This window comes from Saccostrea echinata, unplaced genomic scaffold (genome assembly GCF_033153115.1).
Source record: "Saccostrea echinata isolate AGI-Se365-2 ecotype Australia unplaced genomic scaffold, CSIRO_AGI_Sech_v1 ptg000042l, whole genome shotgun sequence".
In the NCBI taxonomy this organism is placed as follows: Eukaryota; Metazoa; Mollusca; class Bivalvia; order Ostreida; family Ostreidae; genus Saccostrea; species Saccostrea echinata.
In genome coordinates this window covers 6,600,317-6,621,497 of record NW_026889791.1, presented here as the reverse complement: position 1 = coordinate 6,621,497, position 21,181 = coordinate 6,600,317, and the positions used below count along the sequence as shown (strand labels likewise).

At 34.5% G+C, this 21,181-nt stretch overlaps 1 protein-coding gene across 1 annotated transcript in view; it reads left to right on the top strand.

Annotated features, from left to right (window-relative positions):
• The first annotated feature begins 10,871 nt into the window (after positions 1–10,871).
• The window catches only part of LOC133200992 (uncharacterized), a 233,657-nt gene continuing 223,347 nt past the window's right edge, over positions 10,872–21,181 (top strand). Inside the window, exon 1 of the mRNA XM_061336799.1 lies at positions 10,872–11,072. Coding sequence (XP_061192783.1) covers positions 11,001–11,072 — 72 coding nt within the window. The 5' untranslated portion in view covers positions 10,872–11,000. The remainder of the gene's footprint in view (positions 11,073–21,181) is intronic.

Here is a 21,181-nt window from a genome sequence, read left to right as displayed (position 1 = left end):
AGGATGAAAACTAGCCAGCTAAATTTTGTGCAAGTACTAGTAGATTGACATCGGATTTATTACTTGAGTTTTAACAATAACTGATAGCAGAGGAAATAATCTGTTACTGATAAAAACTAAAAAAAAAAAAAAAAAAAAAACTATTGTGTTTACTTCCTTTCTTCTTTATGCATTTAACTTTCTATTCTATGCAATTCCAAATTCAGACAACATCTTCCATGGAGACGAAAGACTTTTATAATCGAAATCAGATGGAAAACAGTAAGGGCCGTATATTTTATTAATAAATGATTTCTTAGCGGTATTCATGAATTAGCGCATCGTTGTCTGCGCCAAAGCAGGTAAAATTTGAAGCCCGCTTTTTTAAGTACACATACAGTATGTCATTTGACGATTTTCTTACTAGATCCTACATGAAATATGAAGATAACAAACAGTATTCAATCTCGAAAGTCCAATGAAACGATACAAATTTGGAACAGAGCACGGACCTAAAAATTTAGTAGTGGGATCAGGTGCCATGGAGGAGTGAGCATCCCCTGCCGACCGGTCACACCTGCCGTGTGCTCCTTGTCTTAATGGGAAAAAATCGGAAAAATTCGTAGACAGTTCAGTGTATAATAATGGCCTACCAATTAGCATGAAAAACATCAGTCAGCATTTGACTCAATGATATGTTGTATGTGCTGACAAGGTCATTGTATCGACCATAAAACTTGCGAAATGATGACTTCAAACGAGACTTTTGATATCCTTGTTTTATCAACTTGTTTGTCAATAGCTTACCTCGTTTTAGAAATTGTTCATAGAGCATGCTCTTGCGTATCGAATCAACTGAGAGACATAAACCCCATATGCATGTGATAAGTGTATATTGCTACATAAATAAGGGAAGTTGACGATTGAAAAGTTGAAGTCATCACGTTTATTATTAAACTTTGCTATTAGGTTACCACTAAGGTCTGTTTCTAGTAAAATATCTAAATATGGAACAGATGTGTCAGACTCTGTTGGATCTTTTATTTCAAGCTCACTGGGATATATCGAGTCGACATATGAATGGAAGTAACTATTGTTAATTGATAATACGTCGTCGATATATCAAAATGTGGAGTAAAACAGCAAATGTTTTCTTCTCATGTAGAAGTTTGTGAATAAATTCTGCTTCATATGAATAGAAAATTAGGTCTGCTAATAACTGGGCGCAATTGGTACCCATGACAATTCCAACAGATTGTTGAAATACGTTATCTCCAAAAACAACATAGATATTGTCAATCAGAAACTCACAATCAGAATCAGAATGCTTTTTAACAAAATAATTTTGCAAATAACCAATGACAAGGTAAGTATATTTACGAGTCGAATCTTTATTGAAAAAGCAGCTGCCTCTGATGTCAAAAAGCCTACATGTTATATCTAACAACTTTGCTTTTATGATGTAATACTAATTCTCAAAACTTATTAAAAAACTTCCGACCTCTCTACATCCCCGAACTCTCTACATCCTTGATTTTAGGTACCATTTCTTTTCTTCTTCTTTTTTTATTCCATTCGAAAGAACTTGAAATTTGAAACATTTTTATTCTACATGTCCTAAAAAAAGTATTCATAAGTAATGAACTATTGTAGAAAACGTCTAAAAAAATGTTTAAATTCTCGATATGCCTTTTTGGAACTTAGCGAGCGTCGACGTTTCGTTTTCCTGTTGTAATGAAAAACGTAATTTACATCTACATTAATTGCTCCACTAACAATGAAAATTTTATGTTTCTATGTCGAATGTTTTTGTTTTTTTTTTTGAAACTATCGGACAAAATGACAGTCCAAAAATCACTTAATCGCTGAAAGATTCTAAACCGTAAGTGATGTCATTAATTAAAAATGGAAAGAATATATGTATCTAGAATTGTTTTATGTTCTATTACATCTGAAAGTTTCACGTATATCAAGCTAGCCGTTTTCTAGAACACAACTGCACAAAATCGGTAAGAAAAAAATTACCAGGACAAGATTTGTATTTTCTAAAGTATACTTGAACTTTGTCAAAGTGACCCTGGATAAAAATTTTGACACATTCTATTAAAAATTGCCAATGTTTTGCCATTGAAAAGAAATAAACTATAAACGATTTTTATAGGAAGATTTTGGTCACCAAATAATAATATATTGGCGTTGATGTAATGTGTAATTGTGAAAATAAATCTATCTCTGAGATTTTCAAAATGAGGACGGTGTAGGAGGAAGTGTTCAGAAGTTTCAATCCCGCCACAATTACAGTTTGAGCTACTGACAATATTGCGGAAAAATAAATGACTTTTTAGTGAGCTACAATCAAGTCGTAGTCTTGTGTGCAATATCCGTCCCTTACGTTTACTAGTAGAATAATATTGAGGGGGTTTACTATTTGCATTGTTGACATTTAAATAGTGTTTTAAATTTGATAACGATGGGTTTTGTTTGATAGAATCAAGTAATTTGTTCCAAAGTTTGATGGTTGATGGGATGAAGAAGTTACTATGGTGATCAGTTCTGCATTTGACTTGCTTTATGTTACACTTTTGTCTCGTGGAATGATTGTGTATATCTTGATTTTGCGGTGGGACTAGATTCGTAAGGTATTGAGAAGTTTGTGGCCGTAGACCATTTTGTGAAACTGTATAATTTTATGTTTACATCTTCTGACTTTTAAAGATTCCCAACCAGTCTCCTGATAAAGTCTGTGAAGACTTACAAGTTTTGCAGGGCCGGTTACAATACGAGCGGCCTCAATACTGAAATGTTCGATTTCATTAACAAGATCACTGGACATATTATCCCATATAACGTCACCATATTCTAGTAGCGGTCTAACATAAGAAAAATGAAAAATACAAATTTTTCAAACGATTTTCTATCAATAAGAAATTTAAGTTTTCTTAGTATATGAAGACGTTGAGATGCTTTCAGAATGGTTTATTAAATGACTGTGCAAATCCCAGTGGGCATTTAAAAAAAATGTATTCGAAGATGTTTATTACTTTCCACATTTTCGATTATTTGGCTGTTCAGATAAAGCGGGGGATGTGTAATGGGAATGCGTTTTTGTTAAATAATAAACTTTCGGTTTTGGAGGGGTTGAAATCGACCAGCCACTGCTTTGCTCACGCACTTATCTTATCGAGGTCATTGTTTAATATCTGACTGGCTGTGCAAAAATTTTTAACTACTATATACAGTTTTGTATCGTCTGCAAACAATTTAATTACACAGTTAATTCCACATACAATATCATTTATGTAAATGAGAAATAACAGAGGACCAAGAATAGATCCCTCGGGTACACCAGCTTTGATGCTACCCCAGATTGATAAGGTTGGTTGTTTGTTTATTGTTTAACGTCCCTCTCGAGAATTTTTCAATCATATAGAGACGCCACCACTTGCCGGTGGAGAGCTGTAAATTTTGACCTATACTCGGCACTTAGGGCCATTGAGCAGTGAGAGATGCCAGCTCCTACTGCGACACGGGACCTCGGATTATACGGTCTCATCCGAAGGACCGGTCTCCAAGTCCCACAGCGGGCGACTTGATGAGGTTGAGTTGAGTATTACTCTTTGCTCTCTTTTTGTAAGATAACTTTTAAACCATTTAAGCAAGTTTCCATTTATCCCTGCATTTCTTAGTTTGAATAGGAGACCCTCATGCCATACCCTATCAAAGGCTTTACTTATATCACACACACACACACACACACACACACACAAACAGTTCTTACTTCTTTTCCGGAATCTAGTGCTTTACCTATGTCGTTAGATATATCGAGCAATTGGTTTATTGTAGAGTCACCTGGAATAAAACCTGATTGGTTTGAACAAAAGAATTTATTTTTGGATAAGTGTAGATTTACCCGATTATAGATACATTTTTCCATTACCTTTCCGGTTATGGAGATATAAGTGATATAGGTCTGTAATTAGAGACATTGTTTCTGTCCTCTTTCTTATATACCGGGGTAATGTTTGCTTTTTTCCATTCCATTGGAAATACTGGTTTTTTAAGAGACATGTAGAAGCGTTTACATAATTAATGTTAATTTTAATATAGAAGCTGCCTTTTTAAGAAGACGGGGATTAATGATATCTGGGTCTGTAGCTTTGGAGGTATCTAAGGAAAGAAGAACTGTTTCAATTTCGGTTGCATCAAGAGTTATCACAATTACTGGAGGAATCTGTATTTGATAATCTGGTTGAATGATCATTAATTGATTACTGTTTTAGGAAAGAGGTATTTAGTAATTCGGCTTTTTCATTGTCATCTTCATATGTTCTACCTTCAAATGAAAGAGGAGAATTTGTAAAAGTTTCTTAGAATTGAAATTTATTAACTTGTTTACTATTTTCCATCATTTCCTAGAATCATTGCACACGTTGATATCAGTTGGAAGCTTACTGTGATATTCATCTCTGAGTTTTCGGACAAGACCGACACACTGATTACGAGTACTTCTGTAGTTTACCCAGTCATTATCTCTCTTCCTCCGTTTAGCTTTTTTATGGAGACGACGTCTTTTTCGAATAAGTTTTCTTAAAGCATTGTTAAACCATGGTGAGGCAGATTGCCGAATGGTCACTGTTTTATTGGGAATCGACATTTGTGCGCATTTAACTATGATTTTATTCAATTTAGAAACACTTTTGTCTATGTCCGATTCAAAAAGTAAATCATCCCAGTTTACGTTTGCTAAATTTTGTCTGTAGAAAGTGTAGTCACCATTTTCAAATAGCCATATTTTCCATTTGAAACGGTGAGATTCTAGAGGGGGTTGACTAAGGAGGCCGTAAGAAGGACAATGATATCGAACATATTGGTGTAACAGCTGTTTAACCATGTTTCAGTAAATGACAGTATACTGTGGTTATGGAGTTCGCTTTCTAGAATTTCTAGCTTGGGCTTTAAGCTTTGAACATTTAAATGTACAAATGATATCCCGGTAGTACCGTCAAAAATTGATGAAAATGAGTAAGGTGTAGCAAAAGAGCTTTCAATTGTATTTGTTAGAGGACCAGGATTCAATTCAGTGTCTCCTGACAATTTAATATACTGAAGCGCAAAAGAAACGCAACAAGCAGTAATCTACAAATATTTGAATTTTTTATCTAATGTATCTCAAAAATGAATACATTAAGGTCAAACTTGATTTGAAAACATCAGAGATTTGGTAAAAATGTTAAATGATTATCTTTTAACTTTAGAAAGTAACACATGGCTGTTAAAATACCCCCTTCCCGGCCATTCAATTACAGCGTGCAAGACTGCCGTGCACAACAGTTGCAGCTTGATTTCTACGATGCAATAGGTTCATCAGTCTCGAGATCTGAGCGGAAGAAATATATATTCTTTGCCATTTTTAAATGTCTGTTTTTCAGATGATGAAGTCGAATTTTCTCTAGCCAAGCGCAGTGAAGTAACCCTTGGACTTCCGGTCCAAGGGCTGTCATTCATGCTAATGATACGTAAGAGCCTGTTGAGGCGTGATGTGGGTCATTTTTGCATCTGCAACTCTCCATCAATTTTCCAGCTAGAGCAATGAAAATGCGTCATTTTCAGGAAGCCGGGGCATTCCTTACGGAAAAGAAACGGGAATTTATTTTTCGGAACATTGCTGCATTACTTATGATGAATAGATACAAATCCTTAAAACCCCAAATTATTGGCAAATATGTTGTTAAACATGCAATTGTTGATTTCTGTTAAGCAGACTCAAACTTAACTTCCGGTAATGGTATGGAAATCATTCAACCATTAAATTACCGATATTTAAAAAGTTGAAGATGTTTATCCTAAAACTAACTGTGGAAAAGGAAACACAATGGAATTTAAGTTATTTCACAGTCTTAGCAAAGAACCACTGTTACTGCTTTATTTTCTTCACATTATGAAGATGTTTACTTTTTAGAAACAAAATTATATCTTATATGTAATATTTCCACCTAAAATAAGATGCTGCGTTTCTTTTGCGTTCCAGTATAGTTAGTGCTGAGAAGTTGATGAGCAAGTTAATATTTTTAGAGATATGGGCATGCGCGGATCTAGAGGGGGGGGGGGGGTTCGGACCTTCCCTGGAATTTGCAGAGTCACTAAAAGTATATACTGAAGCAAATAAAAAATGACATTGGACCCCCCCCCAGAAAACGTGGACCCCACCATCACCACCACGAAAAAGGTGTTTTTTTCACGTTTTGGAAATGTATTTACCCCCCCCCCTTTGATTTTGCTTGCCAAGAAATTAGAAATTTTCTGGGTAGGAAAAGGAATTAAGTTTTTTTTTGTTTGTTTGTTTTTGTTTTTTTTAGTTTTGTTTTGTTTTGTTTTTTTTTTGGGGGGGGGGGGTGGCAAGAAATTTTTGGGTTGGAAATTTTTTTTCACTGAGGTGGACCCCCCTGGAAAAAATTCCTGGATCCGCGCCTGATGGGCATATGAAGGCATCGAGAATGGTGCAAAGTAATTAGAAGTACGATTTTTTGTACAACTTTACAATACTCGTTAGGATCGGAAAATAAGATGATCAGCATGATAATTGGAATTCCATTACTTTTAAAGCTTAATATCAAGTTGATGCAAATAATTTCAAACACACTTAAGCGCAAGATTGAACGTGTAGCTATTAAATAGTAATTTCCCACCCTGGCTCGATATTGTGCTATTTCAATACCATATCTTAAATCACACCTCAACAAAAACACACACACACACACACACACACCCTCACACACACACACCCTCCCTCACCCTCACACACACACACACACCCTCACACACACCCTCACACACACACACACACACACACACCCTCACACACACACACACACACACACACACACACACAAACAAAAACAAAAAACAAAACAAAAAAAACAACAACAACAACAACAACCAAAAAAAAAACCAAAAAAAAAAAACCAAAAAAAAAAACAACAACAAACAAACAAAAAAATGAGAGAGCCAGGGTAAACACTACATGAGCAAGAATATAACCAAAAACATGCGTATGTGGAATCAGCTAAATAGCAAGCGATTTGTATGCATGTTATGAATGGGTTATAAAAAACAAAGTCTGAGTTAAACCAAACAGAAAAACAAAGAGTATACATGTATATACAGAGGATCATAAGAAGAAGCATCATGGGAGTAGTGCAAATGGTTTAGGTGCATGGGAAACTAGCGTGAATTGACTTGGAAAGATATGTACTTTATATATTTTTGTTTACACTGCATACAAAGGAGTGTTCGATTGGAACAAAAATGTCACAGTGGTCTTCTTCTTATATTTGCCAAATAATATTGTTGTTCTGTCAAATATTAAATTTGGACAAAAACCTCTCTTCAATTTTATTCCAAATCTCTTTACCAAATAGCATTCAACAAAAAGATGTTCTATTGATTCAAAGTCAGTCTTACAAAAACTGCAAACTGGGGAGTTTAAAAAGATATGAATGTGTTGGAATTATCCTATGCAAAAGGACTATATTCGGTAATGACCAATATTTGCCCCCCATATCAAACTTTGACGGAGAAATATACAATTATGATCTAAACAGGGGGATATCTGCAGGCTTCAAAGCACTGAATATTTTCATAAGCCATGACGCCATGTGTAAGATATGACGTCAGGAAAATGACGTTAATTCTAAATTTCCACGATTTATACAGAAAAAAGGTGTATATTTCGTCGATATTTTGAGTAAAAGTCACCGAGCGCAGGTCTGCTCCAACTCAATATATTTTGATATAATGTGTAGAATGATAATATCAATGAAATATGTAAATATTGTTCTGGAGCAAGCCTGCGCTCCTTAAATTTTACAGTTAAAATAGAACAAATTTTGTCCATTTTTTCCTCTTTCTGAAAAATAACACAAAATCAGATTAGTTTGTGACGTCATAGAAATAAAAATTTCCAATATCCTACTATGAAACTATTATATTTTTTGTTAATGTAGATTTCTCATACAATATATACAATTCAGCTCATTTCAAAAAAATTTCAAAATATGATTTTTGTGGTGGGAAAAATATGCATATACCGCATATAGTTCTTTGAAACTGTAGCCAATGAAGTTTTGATTCTTGTGTGATAATTTTTCATTGTTACTATCTAATAAATTTGTAATATTCAAGTGAGACTGAATTTTTCGGCGCTTAACTTTTCCATCCCAATAATCATTAAAAAAAATCATTATATATATTCTTTTAAATTTAACGTTATAGTTCAGGACACAGATTAAAGGTTTGTATGCATCTTAGCTGCTGCCGATATTTTATCGCACTACACACATACTATATTTTAAAAAAGGAAAGAAAAATCATTTACGGACTTTTAATTTAATTATAAAACAAATGAAATTTATTGTTTTTAAATCTTGAAATATTTTGTTAAAACTTTACTATCTACCTCCGTAAATAGGCATAATTCGACGCTTATGAACTTCATAAGCGATATGAAGTTCACTCTTTGGCCGCGTGCTGGAGTTACATAAATATACACCAAAGTTCCCCATCAATGTTCGTCCATTTCACTGGGTTTTTTTTTTCATCAAAATAACAAATCAATATGAAATGACTGGTCACCCTTATGATTCTGACGACTCTCTTTACATGTTTCAAATTAGAGTAACCATGAAAATAACCCTTGATCAAAAAAAAAAAAGTATATTGAAATAATTCATAATTCGATCTTAATCGTTAATGTTGCAGAACAAATTCGTTTTCTTTTTCACAACGTAGAATGAGCACAAAGCTTTTGCGATAATGGTTAAGTAAAAGTAACCGCAGATCGCTAGTCCACACGCGATGATTCTCCAAAATAAAACACACAATTACACATGATCGAGAAAAAAGAAGTTTTTTTTTTTAAAGATAATAGTAAAGTTATTTAAAACAATTAAATATGGAGATAAAGAACAAATAAAGTGTACGATTGATTTAATGCACTATCGTTTAGTATTAAAATCAAATCAGAAATATGAAGATAATTCATTTGAAAAATTAAATTAATTTAAAAAAAATAATTTTCCGTAAATCGTTGTGTTTGTAAAATAGATTTAGAACGACGATGTTTTGTATGGTCACTGATCGCTGGTTCACCTGTTCACATGCACCCGATGGTTCCTCGGCCAGAAGTGATCAAAAGAATGGTTACGTAATTGTAAACAAACGGAAAGAAAAGGTATTGAAAACAAAGGCATGACAAGAAATGAAACAGTATCTTAAATTTATTTACAAAACGGACACAATCGAGTTAGTAACGGCTCACGGACCTCCGAGGATATATCAGGTCTTTAGTATGTCCCATACATGTATATGTGTAGTGATCGTCATAATGGATGATACAAAGCAATACAAATGTCACTAGTTAATAATTACTACTAACAAAGGAAAATTAACACTTTATTAAAGGAATCATTACTTGACCTTTGCCACGAATTGTCTTGGGGCGAAACGTCTCAGCACGAGTGGTCTTAAGGGGCGAACTGTCCCGCATTTATAGAGAACAAATAATGCGGGTGGTTTCGCCCCATTACCTGTTCGCTCTGAGTGGTTTCGTGCCATTTCCCTGTTCGCCCTGAGTGGATTCGCCCCCAGTGGTTTTCTTCAAACATACAGTGTGCTTGATGTTTATTTAAGCAAAGGTCGTTTGATTAATGAGTGTTTAGATTAATATAATTATTGAGCACTTTAATTAAATTCAGTTATGAGTTGCCGATCAATACTAATAAATAATTATTTCCAGTCCGATTTTCACGGCAAATCTATGATACGAACTTTTCTTTAAAAAGTCACGAACACGGGGGGAAACAACTTAATTCATCTGTGTTAAAATACTAGAATGTAAAATATATGTTAAGTTAAGCGTTTCAATTTAATTCCAACAATTTCCATCTTTATTTTTTTCAAAGATTACTTCATTAAAGACGTAATCAAATAGGTGTGCCGTGCAGATCGCTTTAAATATATATAATAAAAACCTTTTCCATAGCCCATACGCAAATACCACAAACGTAAACATTGAAGATTTGTCATAGCTAACTGCCAAAATACACACGTGGAAAAAATTGACACTTTTAATTACAGTAACAGATATAATGGGGGCGAAACCACTCGCCGCGAAACCACTTAGAGCGAACATGTAATCGGGCCGAACCCATCCGTTACCCAGTCAGCAGCGGTGCGTCGATTTACCCAAAAGGACACAAAAGAACCCAAAAGGAACCCCAAAGGATCCAAAAGGAACCCAAAAGGAAATTAAAAGCAACCCAAAAGGACTAGAAACGAAGGGGACAATTGGCTTTTCAATGAATACTTTCATACTTTATTGCAAGTGAAACATTTTTTTTGGGGAAAAAATGTGTGTTTGGGGTGCGGGTGGGGTCCCCCCCCCCCCCCCCCCGATACCATATGCCTAGAACAAGTCATAAAATAAAACTTCTTGCTTCATTTTATATCATATAGTAAGATATGGAAATTATAAGGGAAAATTATAATATAATACTTTGTTTTTTAGCTCAAATAAAACAAAACATCTCTAACCAGATTTAGTGTTTGACGTGTATATACTTATAGGGCGTTATGTTATTTCTCAAATAAAAGTTGCAACAGTATATCAATATCAATTTATGTTTTTCCAACTTTTATATATACTTATATAATATAAATTTATTATTTAATTCAAAGTTTTAATTTTCAGTATATCATAATATGTTCATTTAGAGTCCTTTTGGTTTCCTTTTGGGTCCTTTTAGTTTCCTTTTGGATTCTTTTGGGTCCTTTTGGGTAAATCGACGCGCCCACATGCACTGCTGACTACTAGTTTTACCGCCTGTCAGTTATAAATTGTAATGTGACAACTTGATGGTGACAGTGTAAAATAAGAAAATATTTCAAATAGTCTTCTTCCTATGTAAGCGTTGTAATATGTGATAAGCATTGAGAAGAATTTATTTCGAGATTGAATAAGAAAAATGGCGGCAGTTATTTCTGGTACAGTTCTGGCTTCCTTGTTCTTTGACCATGCCGACGTAAAGGGAGAAATGGTATGTGTTATGAATTTTTAGTTAAAGTGTTTAAATTTTTCTTGAATCGTAACTATAGATATTCTGCAAACTGATGATTTTAAGAATGAAGGAAAGCAAAGACTAGAACAAGAAGGGTGTTGCTAAAACGCGGAACGGAACGGAAAACGGAAAATTTAATGTCAAGTTTTTCACTAAGCACAGGTATAATTCACACATAGGAAGCAATATTCTTTATCTAATGCATGTAGTTCATATTTAATTAAAAGTTACCGTTGAAATGTGATTTATTTATGATTTTTTTCTCCTCAGAACATGTAACATATACATGCAATGGTCAATAAAATACACACTAATTAGACTCACATCCCAATTATCTATCAGAATGTCTCACTTATCATGCGCGGATCTGGGGGGGGGTCGGTGGGTCTGCCCCCCCCCCCCCCCGCCCTTGAATTTGCAGGGCTATAAAATGTATATACTAAACCCATTAAAAATTACCGTGTAACCTACCCCCACCCCACACCCCTAGAAAACGCGGACCCCCTCCTCGAAAACGCGAATCTAGGTCTGAAAAGTCATATTAGGTATGAAGCTTTAGTAGTCAACGACTAATCCCCACCCCACCCCCACGAAATCGGTTTTTAACGTTTGGGAAAGGAGTTTACTTTTTTTGCTTGTCAAGAAATTCCTGGTTTGAATTTTTATTTTTGGCTGGGGTGGACCCCCCCCCCCCCCCGAAAAAAATTCCTGGATCCGCACCTGCTTATCACTCATCCAAATCTGAGTTTTAAAAAATGGCTTATTCGTCAAAGACAAAATCATCATTATTGAAAGACAGAGTATATATACATTTGTGTTAGAGACAACGATCACTGGCATTAAGAAAACAATTTTTTTTAAAAAGTTTATTATAACTACAGGAGTGTTGATGCAATCCACAGGGACCTGAAACGGAATTTAAGATACATGTAGCATACATGTATATGGCCAAATTGTGCAAAACAGCATTAACTGATTGCACGGAATAACGTCAAGATGAAATTGATGGGGAAATTACATATTTTCGCGAAAATATAGAGTTGTTATTTATATTTAAGTATTGGGGGGGGGGGGGGGGGGGTTACAGAGATGTATGTTATCCACACTTAAGGTGCATGGGTACATATGCATTGGAATTACGGAATTTCTCACTCATATGGCTCATAAGGATATCGAATACCTGCCGTTCATATTAATCAGAGTGACCTTCAATAAAGTTCTCCAACTCATCCATATTTTACCACAATATGCAACATGTACATGTATATATGTACAGCATTAGATATTTTCTGTTCCGTTTTCCGTACCCTGTGCTTTGACTTCATGAATAAGAGAATGAACATGACTAAATTAGTTTGTATTCTAATAATTAAGGATTAAATATGAAAAATTTATATGATGTATATTGTTTCTGGTATGATTTTTATATCTTAAGTGATTTAACCTTGAATCATATTTTCCGTTTTCCGTTCCGCTTTCCGTTCCGTTTTCCATTCTGCGTTTTAGCAACACCTGAACAAGAACGCCCATACGGAATAAACAGGTCCGGCACAATCTCTTGATTTAGCTATATAGCTTGATTTAGCTATATAGGAAAGTTGAAATTTAATGATTTCTTTGATCACTTCCGACCGTGAAGCGACCGGAAGTGCCAACGACGAACGAAAAGGTGCCCTCTCCAATCTAGAAATCATGTTCTATCATCTCTAACAAGTCTCCAGTTCATATCTTTAGCCATTCTTGAGAACACTCACAGACAAAATTTCATTTTAAAATCAGATCATTGACCATAACTTGGCACTGGAACCGTATTTACCAAAAAATGGAATTTTATATAAAATTCGTATAAAGACCTTTTATCCCTGAAAATTTCGAAGAAATTCATTGAATAGATTTCGAGAAATCGCGTGCACAAAATTTTGTCTAAAAAAAAAGAATAATAATAACTAGAAACTCGTTGCGAGCAATGAGAGGTCTTCCGTCCGATTTTGAAAATAAAAATGTAAATTCAAGCTGAAAAAGTGAAAAAACATTTCAGACACTCTGGAGATTTAACCCTGGTCGTCAGCGTGAAAATCCAACGTGCTAACCATTATGCCATTTCGACTCCCGCTTCAAAGTGAAAATGACGAATATCAAAAGTTTGGATTTATCAATTCGAAAAACAAATTATATATTTAGTATTTTGAAAAGAGGCTCTCTTAACCCTTCAGATATTATTGAAAAATATTGAAGATGAAAAATCTATTTTTTAAATTGGCTTCTGCAAGCGACCGGAACTAACCACGACCCATGAAAAGGTCCCTTCTTCGCCAATCTAGAAATCATGTTCTATCATCTCTAACAGAAAAAAACCACTCACCATTTATAAAGTTGAAAACGTAAATTTAAGCAAACAAATTCGGGATTAAACCCAGATCGCCTTCGTGAAAATTCAATATGGATGCCACTACACCAGCGCAATTTTACCAGCCATCATCGATGTTTACTTTGTATCATTGCCTGAAGTAACGAGCGTCATGGAGGTTAAAAGTTTTTTTTATATAGTGCAGAATTATAGAAGGAGAGCTAGCTAGCCAAATTTTGTGCAAGCAGATTCACATCGGAATTCGTGACTTGATTTTAAACAATAACAAATAATCTATTACTGATGAACTGATGATACTGTTTACTTCCTTAATTCTTTGTGTATTCAACTTTTTATTCCATGTAATTCCGTGTACCTGTATTTCATACAAACGTGTCCATGTTATCTTTTTCTGCACTTCTGCATCAGAACATTTTTTCTACTATGAAAGAAGAGTCACGATACATTACGTCACGAGTAAATCTTCGCACCTTTTCTTTCAAATGTATGTTATATTGAATGGTCTCCATTTTCATATATATTATTGTATGTACCGTACAAATTACTCATTTTATTGCAATTGGAGGTCAGAGTATTTATGTTTTTGAAGACAGATTATCTATTTCATAAACTGAAAGATCCAACAATTCCTTCATATTTCATTGATCCTTATGGTAGTTTCGTTCAACAAGACGCTTGGCTATCTCCGTAAACTCCAACCTGCCAATCGGCAATCCGAGACTGACTCCGCTATGCTCCATACAAACCTCGGAAGTGATTGGTGGAGAAATATGCATCAAATCGATTACATTTCTCTGCTGGAAACTGCCTTGTGACTCATTTCATATTTTACTCTGCATAAAGTTCTTCAAACATTTTTTTTCTCTTGTCTAATTCTTCCTTGGATATTGGTTTTGATCACAACATCATGTAAGTAGTCCTTGAAAGCAAAACATAGTGTTGGGGTGCTTCAAAGTAACTCAGACTTCAAAGGTATAACATTTGGAGGAATTTCAAATAAGATCACATGAATGTATCAGCAGCATGGTAGAACATCATTGACGTCCAAGGTTAGTGTGCGAGGAACGAGCCACCCGAGGAGCTCCGAGTGCCGACCTGCTCGTCGGAGTTTGCGAAGACAGCCGCCACTTTGGACCCGCTTCAAATTTAGAAGTGCGAATATCAGGAGTCTGGATTAATCAATTCTAAAATAAATTATATATTAAGCATTTTCAGAAGAGCCTCTATTAACCCTACTAATATAAAAGAAAAATATAGAAAAACAAAAAAGTTTAAAAATTCAACTTTTTTTAAAATTCGCATCCAGTAATGACCGGAAGTACTGATGACGCACGAAAAGGTGATTCCCCTCATCTAGAAGTCATAATCTATCATCTCTAACAAGTCTCCAGTTCATATCTTAAGCCATTTTTGAAAAAAAGGGGGGACAAAATCTCATTTTAAAATCAGAAAACTGTCAATAACTTGGAACCGGAAGTGAGTTTTCCAAATTTTCCTTCTGATGAACAAAGTTCATTTGACGACGCATAATTCCTGAAAGTTTCATTCAAAACCACTGAATAGTTTTCGAGAAATCGCCTGCACAAAATTTTGGGGAGGGGAAAAAAAAATAAGAAGAAAAAGTAGAATCACTATAAGGTCTTCCATGGATATGGAAGACCTTAATAATAAGAAACAATAGAATCAGTATAAGGTTTTCTGCGGATACGGAAGACCTTAATAACTAGATGAGATCTTATTGCGAGCAACGAGTAGGTCTTCTGTAAGATTTCTGATAAGATCTTGATTCGGAAATTTTGATTAATACAAGAAAGTAAAACAACTTCAAATGAAAAAAAATATTCATATCAATTCTTCAAAATATGCCTAGCAACACATGAAAGAGTGAAATCTATCAATTTCAAACAACTTCGGGTCTTTTATATTCACTTCCGGTATGACCGGAAGTTCTCAAAATGAATTTTAACTCCTCACTGAGTGTGGAGGAGTCATCCCTCAAAGTTTCAAGGAAAAATGAGCATTTTCTCGTCTACTTCCAGTTTGGAAGAAATAACTTCCAGTGGAAATAATATGACTTGAAACAGTCTATTTGCCCCTTTTATCTTTTTTATAAACATTTAAAAAAGAAAAAAAAATAAAAATTTGCATTTTTTAAAACTACTTCTGGTGGACAATGGACGTCACGGCAACAAAAACTAAACAAGAAATTCAAATCTACAAGTCACAATCTATCATCCCTGAAAGTTTCAAGACTCAATCTCAAAGCAATTTTGAGAACAATGGTGAACAAAATGCAACTTTAAAAAAAGAAAATTGGCCGTATTTCGCGACCGGAAGTGAGGAGGGCAAAAAAAAAAAAATGCCCTAAGTTCAGATAATTTGCCATCATTGCTGAAACTTTCATGAAAATCTATTGAGGCGTTCTGAAGAAATCACCTGCACAAAATCAATAAGAGAAAAAAAAATAGTGGAAAAGAAACAACAAAATCAGTAGAAGGTCTTCCGTTGGAAACAGAAGACCTTAACTAGATACTCATTGCGAGCAATGAGAGGTCTTCCGTCCGATTCTGAAAATAAAAACGAAAATTCAAGCTGAAAAAGTGATAAAAGAAATTCAGACACTCTGGAGATTTAAACCTGGTCGTCAGCACGAAAATCCAACTTGCTAACCATTAACCATTCACTTTTTTGCATCACTTCATGTCACGACAGAAGTAACGGCTATACAAGATTTTCTCACGATTCAAGTAAACTGATGACTGACTATCAGTCCTGAAAGCTTTAGACTTCAAGAGTTTATTGTTGCCGAGCAATATTGTGAGAACAAATTCTTATTTAGAGGACAGGTAAACACGCGAGCGGAAGTGAATTTTATAAAAATCTCTGACTTTTCTCTAGACATTTGCAGTATCTACAAAATGCATAAAAACATTTCAAGTACTTTATCGATAAGCAATATTTATGAGAAAGATAAATAAAGTGATGCAAACTTTAATTTAAAAAAGAAAAGATGAAATTTTTGATTTCTTTGATCACTTCCTGTGACAAGCGGAAGTGACGACTGATGCGTTTAACCCAAATGGTTTCGCATACTCCGCAAGGTCTATTACTCGTAAAAGTTTGGTGTTTTAATCTTTTACCTGTTTTTGAGATCCTCGCTCAGACAATTTTTTCTCTTGAGGACAGGAAAACACACGACCAGAAGTGAATTTTTGAAAGATATTTTAGGTTACAGTCCCTGAAACGTTCTACTTTCCCACTTGAACGGTGAGCGAACGCTGAACGAACGGTGAACGAACGCTGAACGAACGCAGAGCGAACGGTGAGTGAACGATGTGTGAACGCTGAACGCAACTTGGTGAACGATGTGTGAACGCTGAACGGTGAGCGAACGCAGAACGCGAACGGAGCGCAAACGCGAACGCAAAGTGAACGGTGAACGAACGGTGAACGCAAGATGAACGATATATTCGGAATGCCTCTGATCTTTTCCTTGCATTGAAACTATTTTATTGTTTTATTATGTCAAGTGCCAAAATAAATAAATAAATAAATCAATCAATAATAAATAAGTAAACCAATAACTGAATGAATAAATAAGTCAATAAAATAAATTCTCCAAAATTGTCCTGAGAAAGACGATGCATGCACATTAAGTTTTTAATCACACGATTTTTATCGCATTAAAACATTGCAATTGTTGCCGAACGCTGAAGTATAAGAGATATTTTTTTAGTTGGAAAATAAAAATGTGTTTATTCTTATTTGATAACAAATCAGAGAAAACTTCTGACTTATAGAATGAATTAAAGTGGTTGTAACATCCATTCATATAACTCCGTGTTAAGGCGATTTCGTGTAAAGTAATGAAAAAAAAATAATTACATAGGTCAGTGGACGTTTTGCATTTATACGCTCGCATTTTAAATTTTTAATACAATAATATATTATGTGTCATTTCTATTTTACTTGATGATTTATCAGGCCCGTAGGAAGCAAATTCGGTTGGGGGGGGGGGGGGCACAGCCATACATTTTCAGCTGATAGTTGAGGGGGCACTACCAAAAATTTCCTGACAAGCAAAAAAAAAAAAAAAAGATCATCAGACTTTTTATTGCGGGGGCACAAGCATATACTATCTATGTTTACTATAATAATCTATATATCGGCAAAATTATTGGGGAGGGGGGCACGCCCCCTTGCCCCCCCCCCTCGGTTCCTACGGCCATGTTTACTGAGCAGACTTCTACATTTATCTGTAGATGGCCGTGATTATACTCGGACAAGATAATACAAAGATACATATTCATATTACTTGTTATAAATTCAATTTTCAGAACTTGATATTCAAGTAATATGCTGTTATAGTTTTTATTAAACAGACAAATGAGAGAGAGAGAGAGAGAGAGAGAGAGAGAAATATATTGTACCTATATCAAACAAAAACTCTGAAATTTTTTTCTAAGTATATCAGACAGTGAAAGTAACTTTTTTTTTATCAACAAATCAAATCCATTTGTTTGACAGTCATACTCGTTTTTATTTTCCTGCTTCAAGTTCACACGAAGTCCACGTGCTTGTCCTGTCAATCAAAATCATTCGACACTGTGCAGGTGTGAAAGTTTCGTCACATCGAAGACGAAGTGCGAGTATTTCCAACAAGTTATAACATTTATTTTTATCATTTCTAGATTTGATTCCAACATTTGAATAATAATTGAATAAAATACATAGTGCATTAACACTTGAATTTGAAACATACTCTCTGCCAATTCCAAATACCACCGCCGACACCTGTACATTTTGAACTACTATTGTTTTGTGACTTTTTTAGATGCCTTTTTGTTTTGAGACTGAAATTCTTGTTCTAAATAAGACCTTAACTTTTTTTTTTAAAATGTTAATTAAAATATTCTGGAAATACAATACTAACTAAGTAACCAATTTAGGGGGAAAAGGGGGGGGGGGTATTAATCATATCGAATGACAAACATATAAAGTTACGGTGAAGAAAGATTTTTTTTCTCTATAACTATAGACTTTACATATTATAGTAGAGAAAATTCTGTAGTGCATTACATTTTAAATAAATATTTCCTTTAACCACACCATCAATTTAATTCGCTCTAAAGATAATAAATTAATACGATATCCGCAGTACTATGTATAACTCTCAGAACGATCATTGTATCATATTTTCTGTAGTAATTGAAAAAAAAGTGTTACAAATAAATATTTTCGTAATTTTGCTGCGTAATTATTTGACATGGATAATTATATCTCCATTAACGATTTGTCGTCTTTAACAAAACAACAAAATGTTGCAGTGCTTGAAGTATTTGCACATTGCCTTTAGTTAAATTTAATATTTCAGCATCGTTCTACATACATGTAGGTACAGAATGTGCTTATAACAACATTTATTTTCCAGAGTAATTTAATAAATAACCTAACAGCTGAGTTAGAATAATAAAAATATATATCGTAGATATTTTCCCCCATGAAATAATGATTCTTCAAACACGATATGTAAGTTATTAAATTAAAAAACCTGTACGAAAAGATAAGTCCTTTCACTTCGGAGTTCCGAATGACAATGAAAACTGAACGATAGGTGAACGCTGAACGCAAGGTGAACGCAAAGTGAACGGAACAAGAGCGAACGCTGAACGCTTTGTGAACGGTGAACGCGAGCGCACGGTGAACGGTGAACGCAAAACTGTGAACGGAGAGCGAACGGTGAACGCACGGTGAACGAACGGTGAACGCACGCTGAACGAACGGTGAACGAACGGTGAGCGAACGGAAAAATGGGAAAGTAGAACGTTTCAGGGACTGTACTCTAGACATTTGCACTCTGAATAACATATTTAAAATTCATTTCAAATACTTTATCTATAAAGAATATTTATTGGAAAGTAAAATACTCAAATTATTTAGTTTTTCTCTTATAACCGGAAGTTGTTGTTTTTGTTTCCAGTGGGATCAACATCTTTTGAATCTGCAAAAGAGATGCAATAAAGTGATGTAATTTTTAATTAGAAAAAGAAAAGTTGAAATTTTCAATTTCTTTGATCACTTCCTGTGACGACTGGAAGTGACGGCTGACGCTCTGAACCCAAATGGTTTTGCCTACATCTTAAGGTCTGTTGCTCATATAAGTTAAGTGTCTTAATCTTTTACCATTTCCGAGATCTTGCTCAGACAACTTCTCATTTTGAGGACAGAAAAACACGCGAACGGAAGTGAATTTTACAAAGATATTTGACGTTTCTTTAGACATTTGCAGTCTGAATTTAAAATTCATTTCAAATACTTTATCAACAAAAGTAGGGGTGGGACGATACACAGATCTTGCGATACGATATTATAACACGATACGATACATATCTCGATATGATGATAAATTATAAAACTATTAAAAAATTCTTTTATTTCATTTTTTGTCTTGACAATTAATCAACAAATTAATCTATATCAAATAATATATGTTTTTATATAAAACCAAATCTGATATAGTTTAAAATCTTTATTTGCCTTTTGAGAACTACTCAGCTATACACATCATCAATGCTTATCAGTTATGTACAAATAATGCGTACACAGTGAACATTTGCATAAGATAAAATGTTTAAACATATGAGTGGCCGATGGCCTTGAGCATGTTGTGGCCGATGGCCTTGTGTGATTGGCCGATGGCCTAGTGTGATTGGCCGATGGCCTTGTGTGTAGTTGGCCGATGGCCTTGTATGATTGGCTGATGGCCTCGTATGATCGGTCGATGGCCTTGTAAGTCTGAATGGTCGATGGCCTTGTAACTGAAGTAGGCCGATGGCCTTGTGCATGTGTTTGCGACCGATGGCCTTGTAGAAATCGAATGTACCATGTATGCTGGAAATGCAATTTCTTTGGGGTTGTATAACACATGACATAAATATTAATGTGTGAAATGCCCAAAATGATGATATCACAAAGAAGACAATTGATGTGTTTGAGATAGCTGAGAGTCCCCAAAAGAAATTGTTACCACCACCATCCTTAATCTGATAAACATCCTCTAAATACAACATAATTGCTAAGTAAACAAATGTATATATATACACAGAGTTTTGAAACATTCAATATTACTGTATAATAGACTAACAAAGAAATAATATGCCTAGTTGAAAACTTCATACAAGGAATTCTTCCACTAAATATCGGTTTAAGAATTTTTACAATAACAATCCAATGGAAATCAATTTAATCATAAATTTCTCAGGTGAAAAGTCCTTATAGTGAATATGCTTATTGTTGAAAATTTAAGAGAACAAACATAAAAACAAAGCCATGAAACAATCCATATTAGTATCATAATTGTAAGGAAAACTATCATTACTTCAATAAAAATTCTTTAGTTCACTGATTTATAATTTTGAAATGCACCTAGAATCCTAGATGAAAGTTATAAGTTGATCATGTTACTGTTGACTAAGTACAATAACTCCATGAATATAAAAGTCTTAACAAGAGGTAATATGATTCCAGTTCTATTTACATCAGTGTGCAATTATTTAGCGGGTTACATAACAGGGACTTGGAACAGAACTTAAAGTTACATACATATGGTTTATCACTGCAAATGAAAAATCACATCCTTAGGAATCACTGAAACATTTCATCACTTAATCACTATGAATCACTTGTTGCACGTCGCCTGTTGTGCTCGGGACAATGTGTC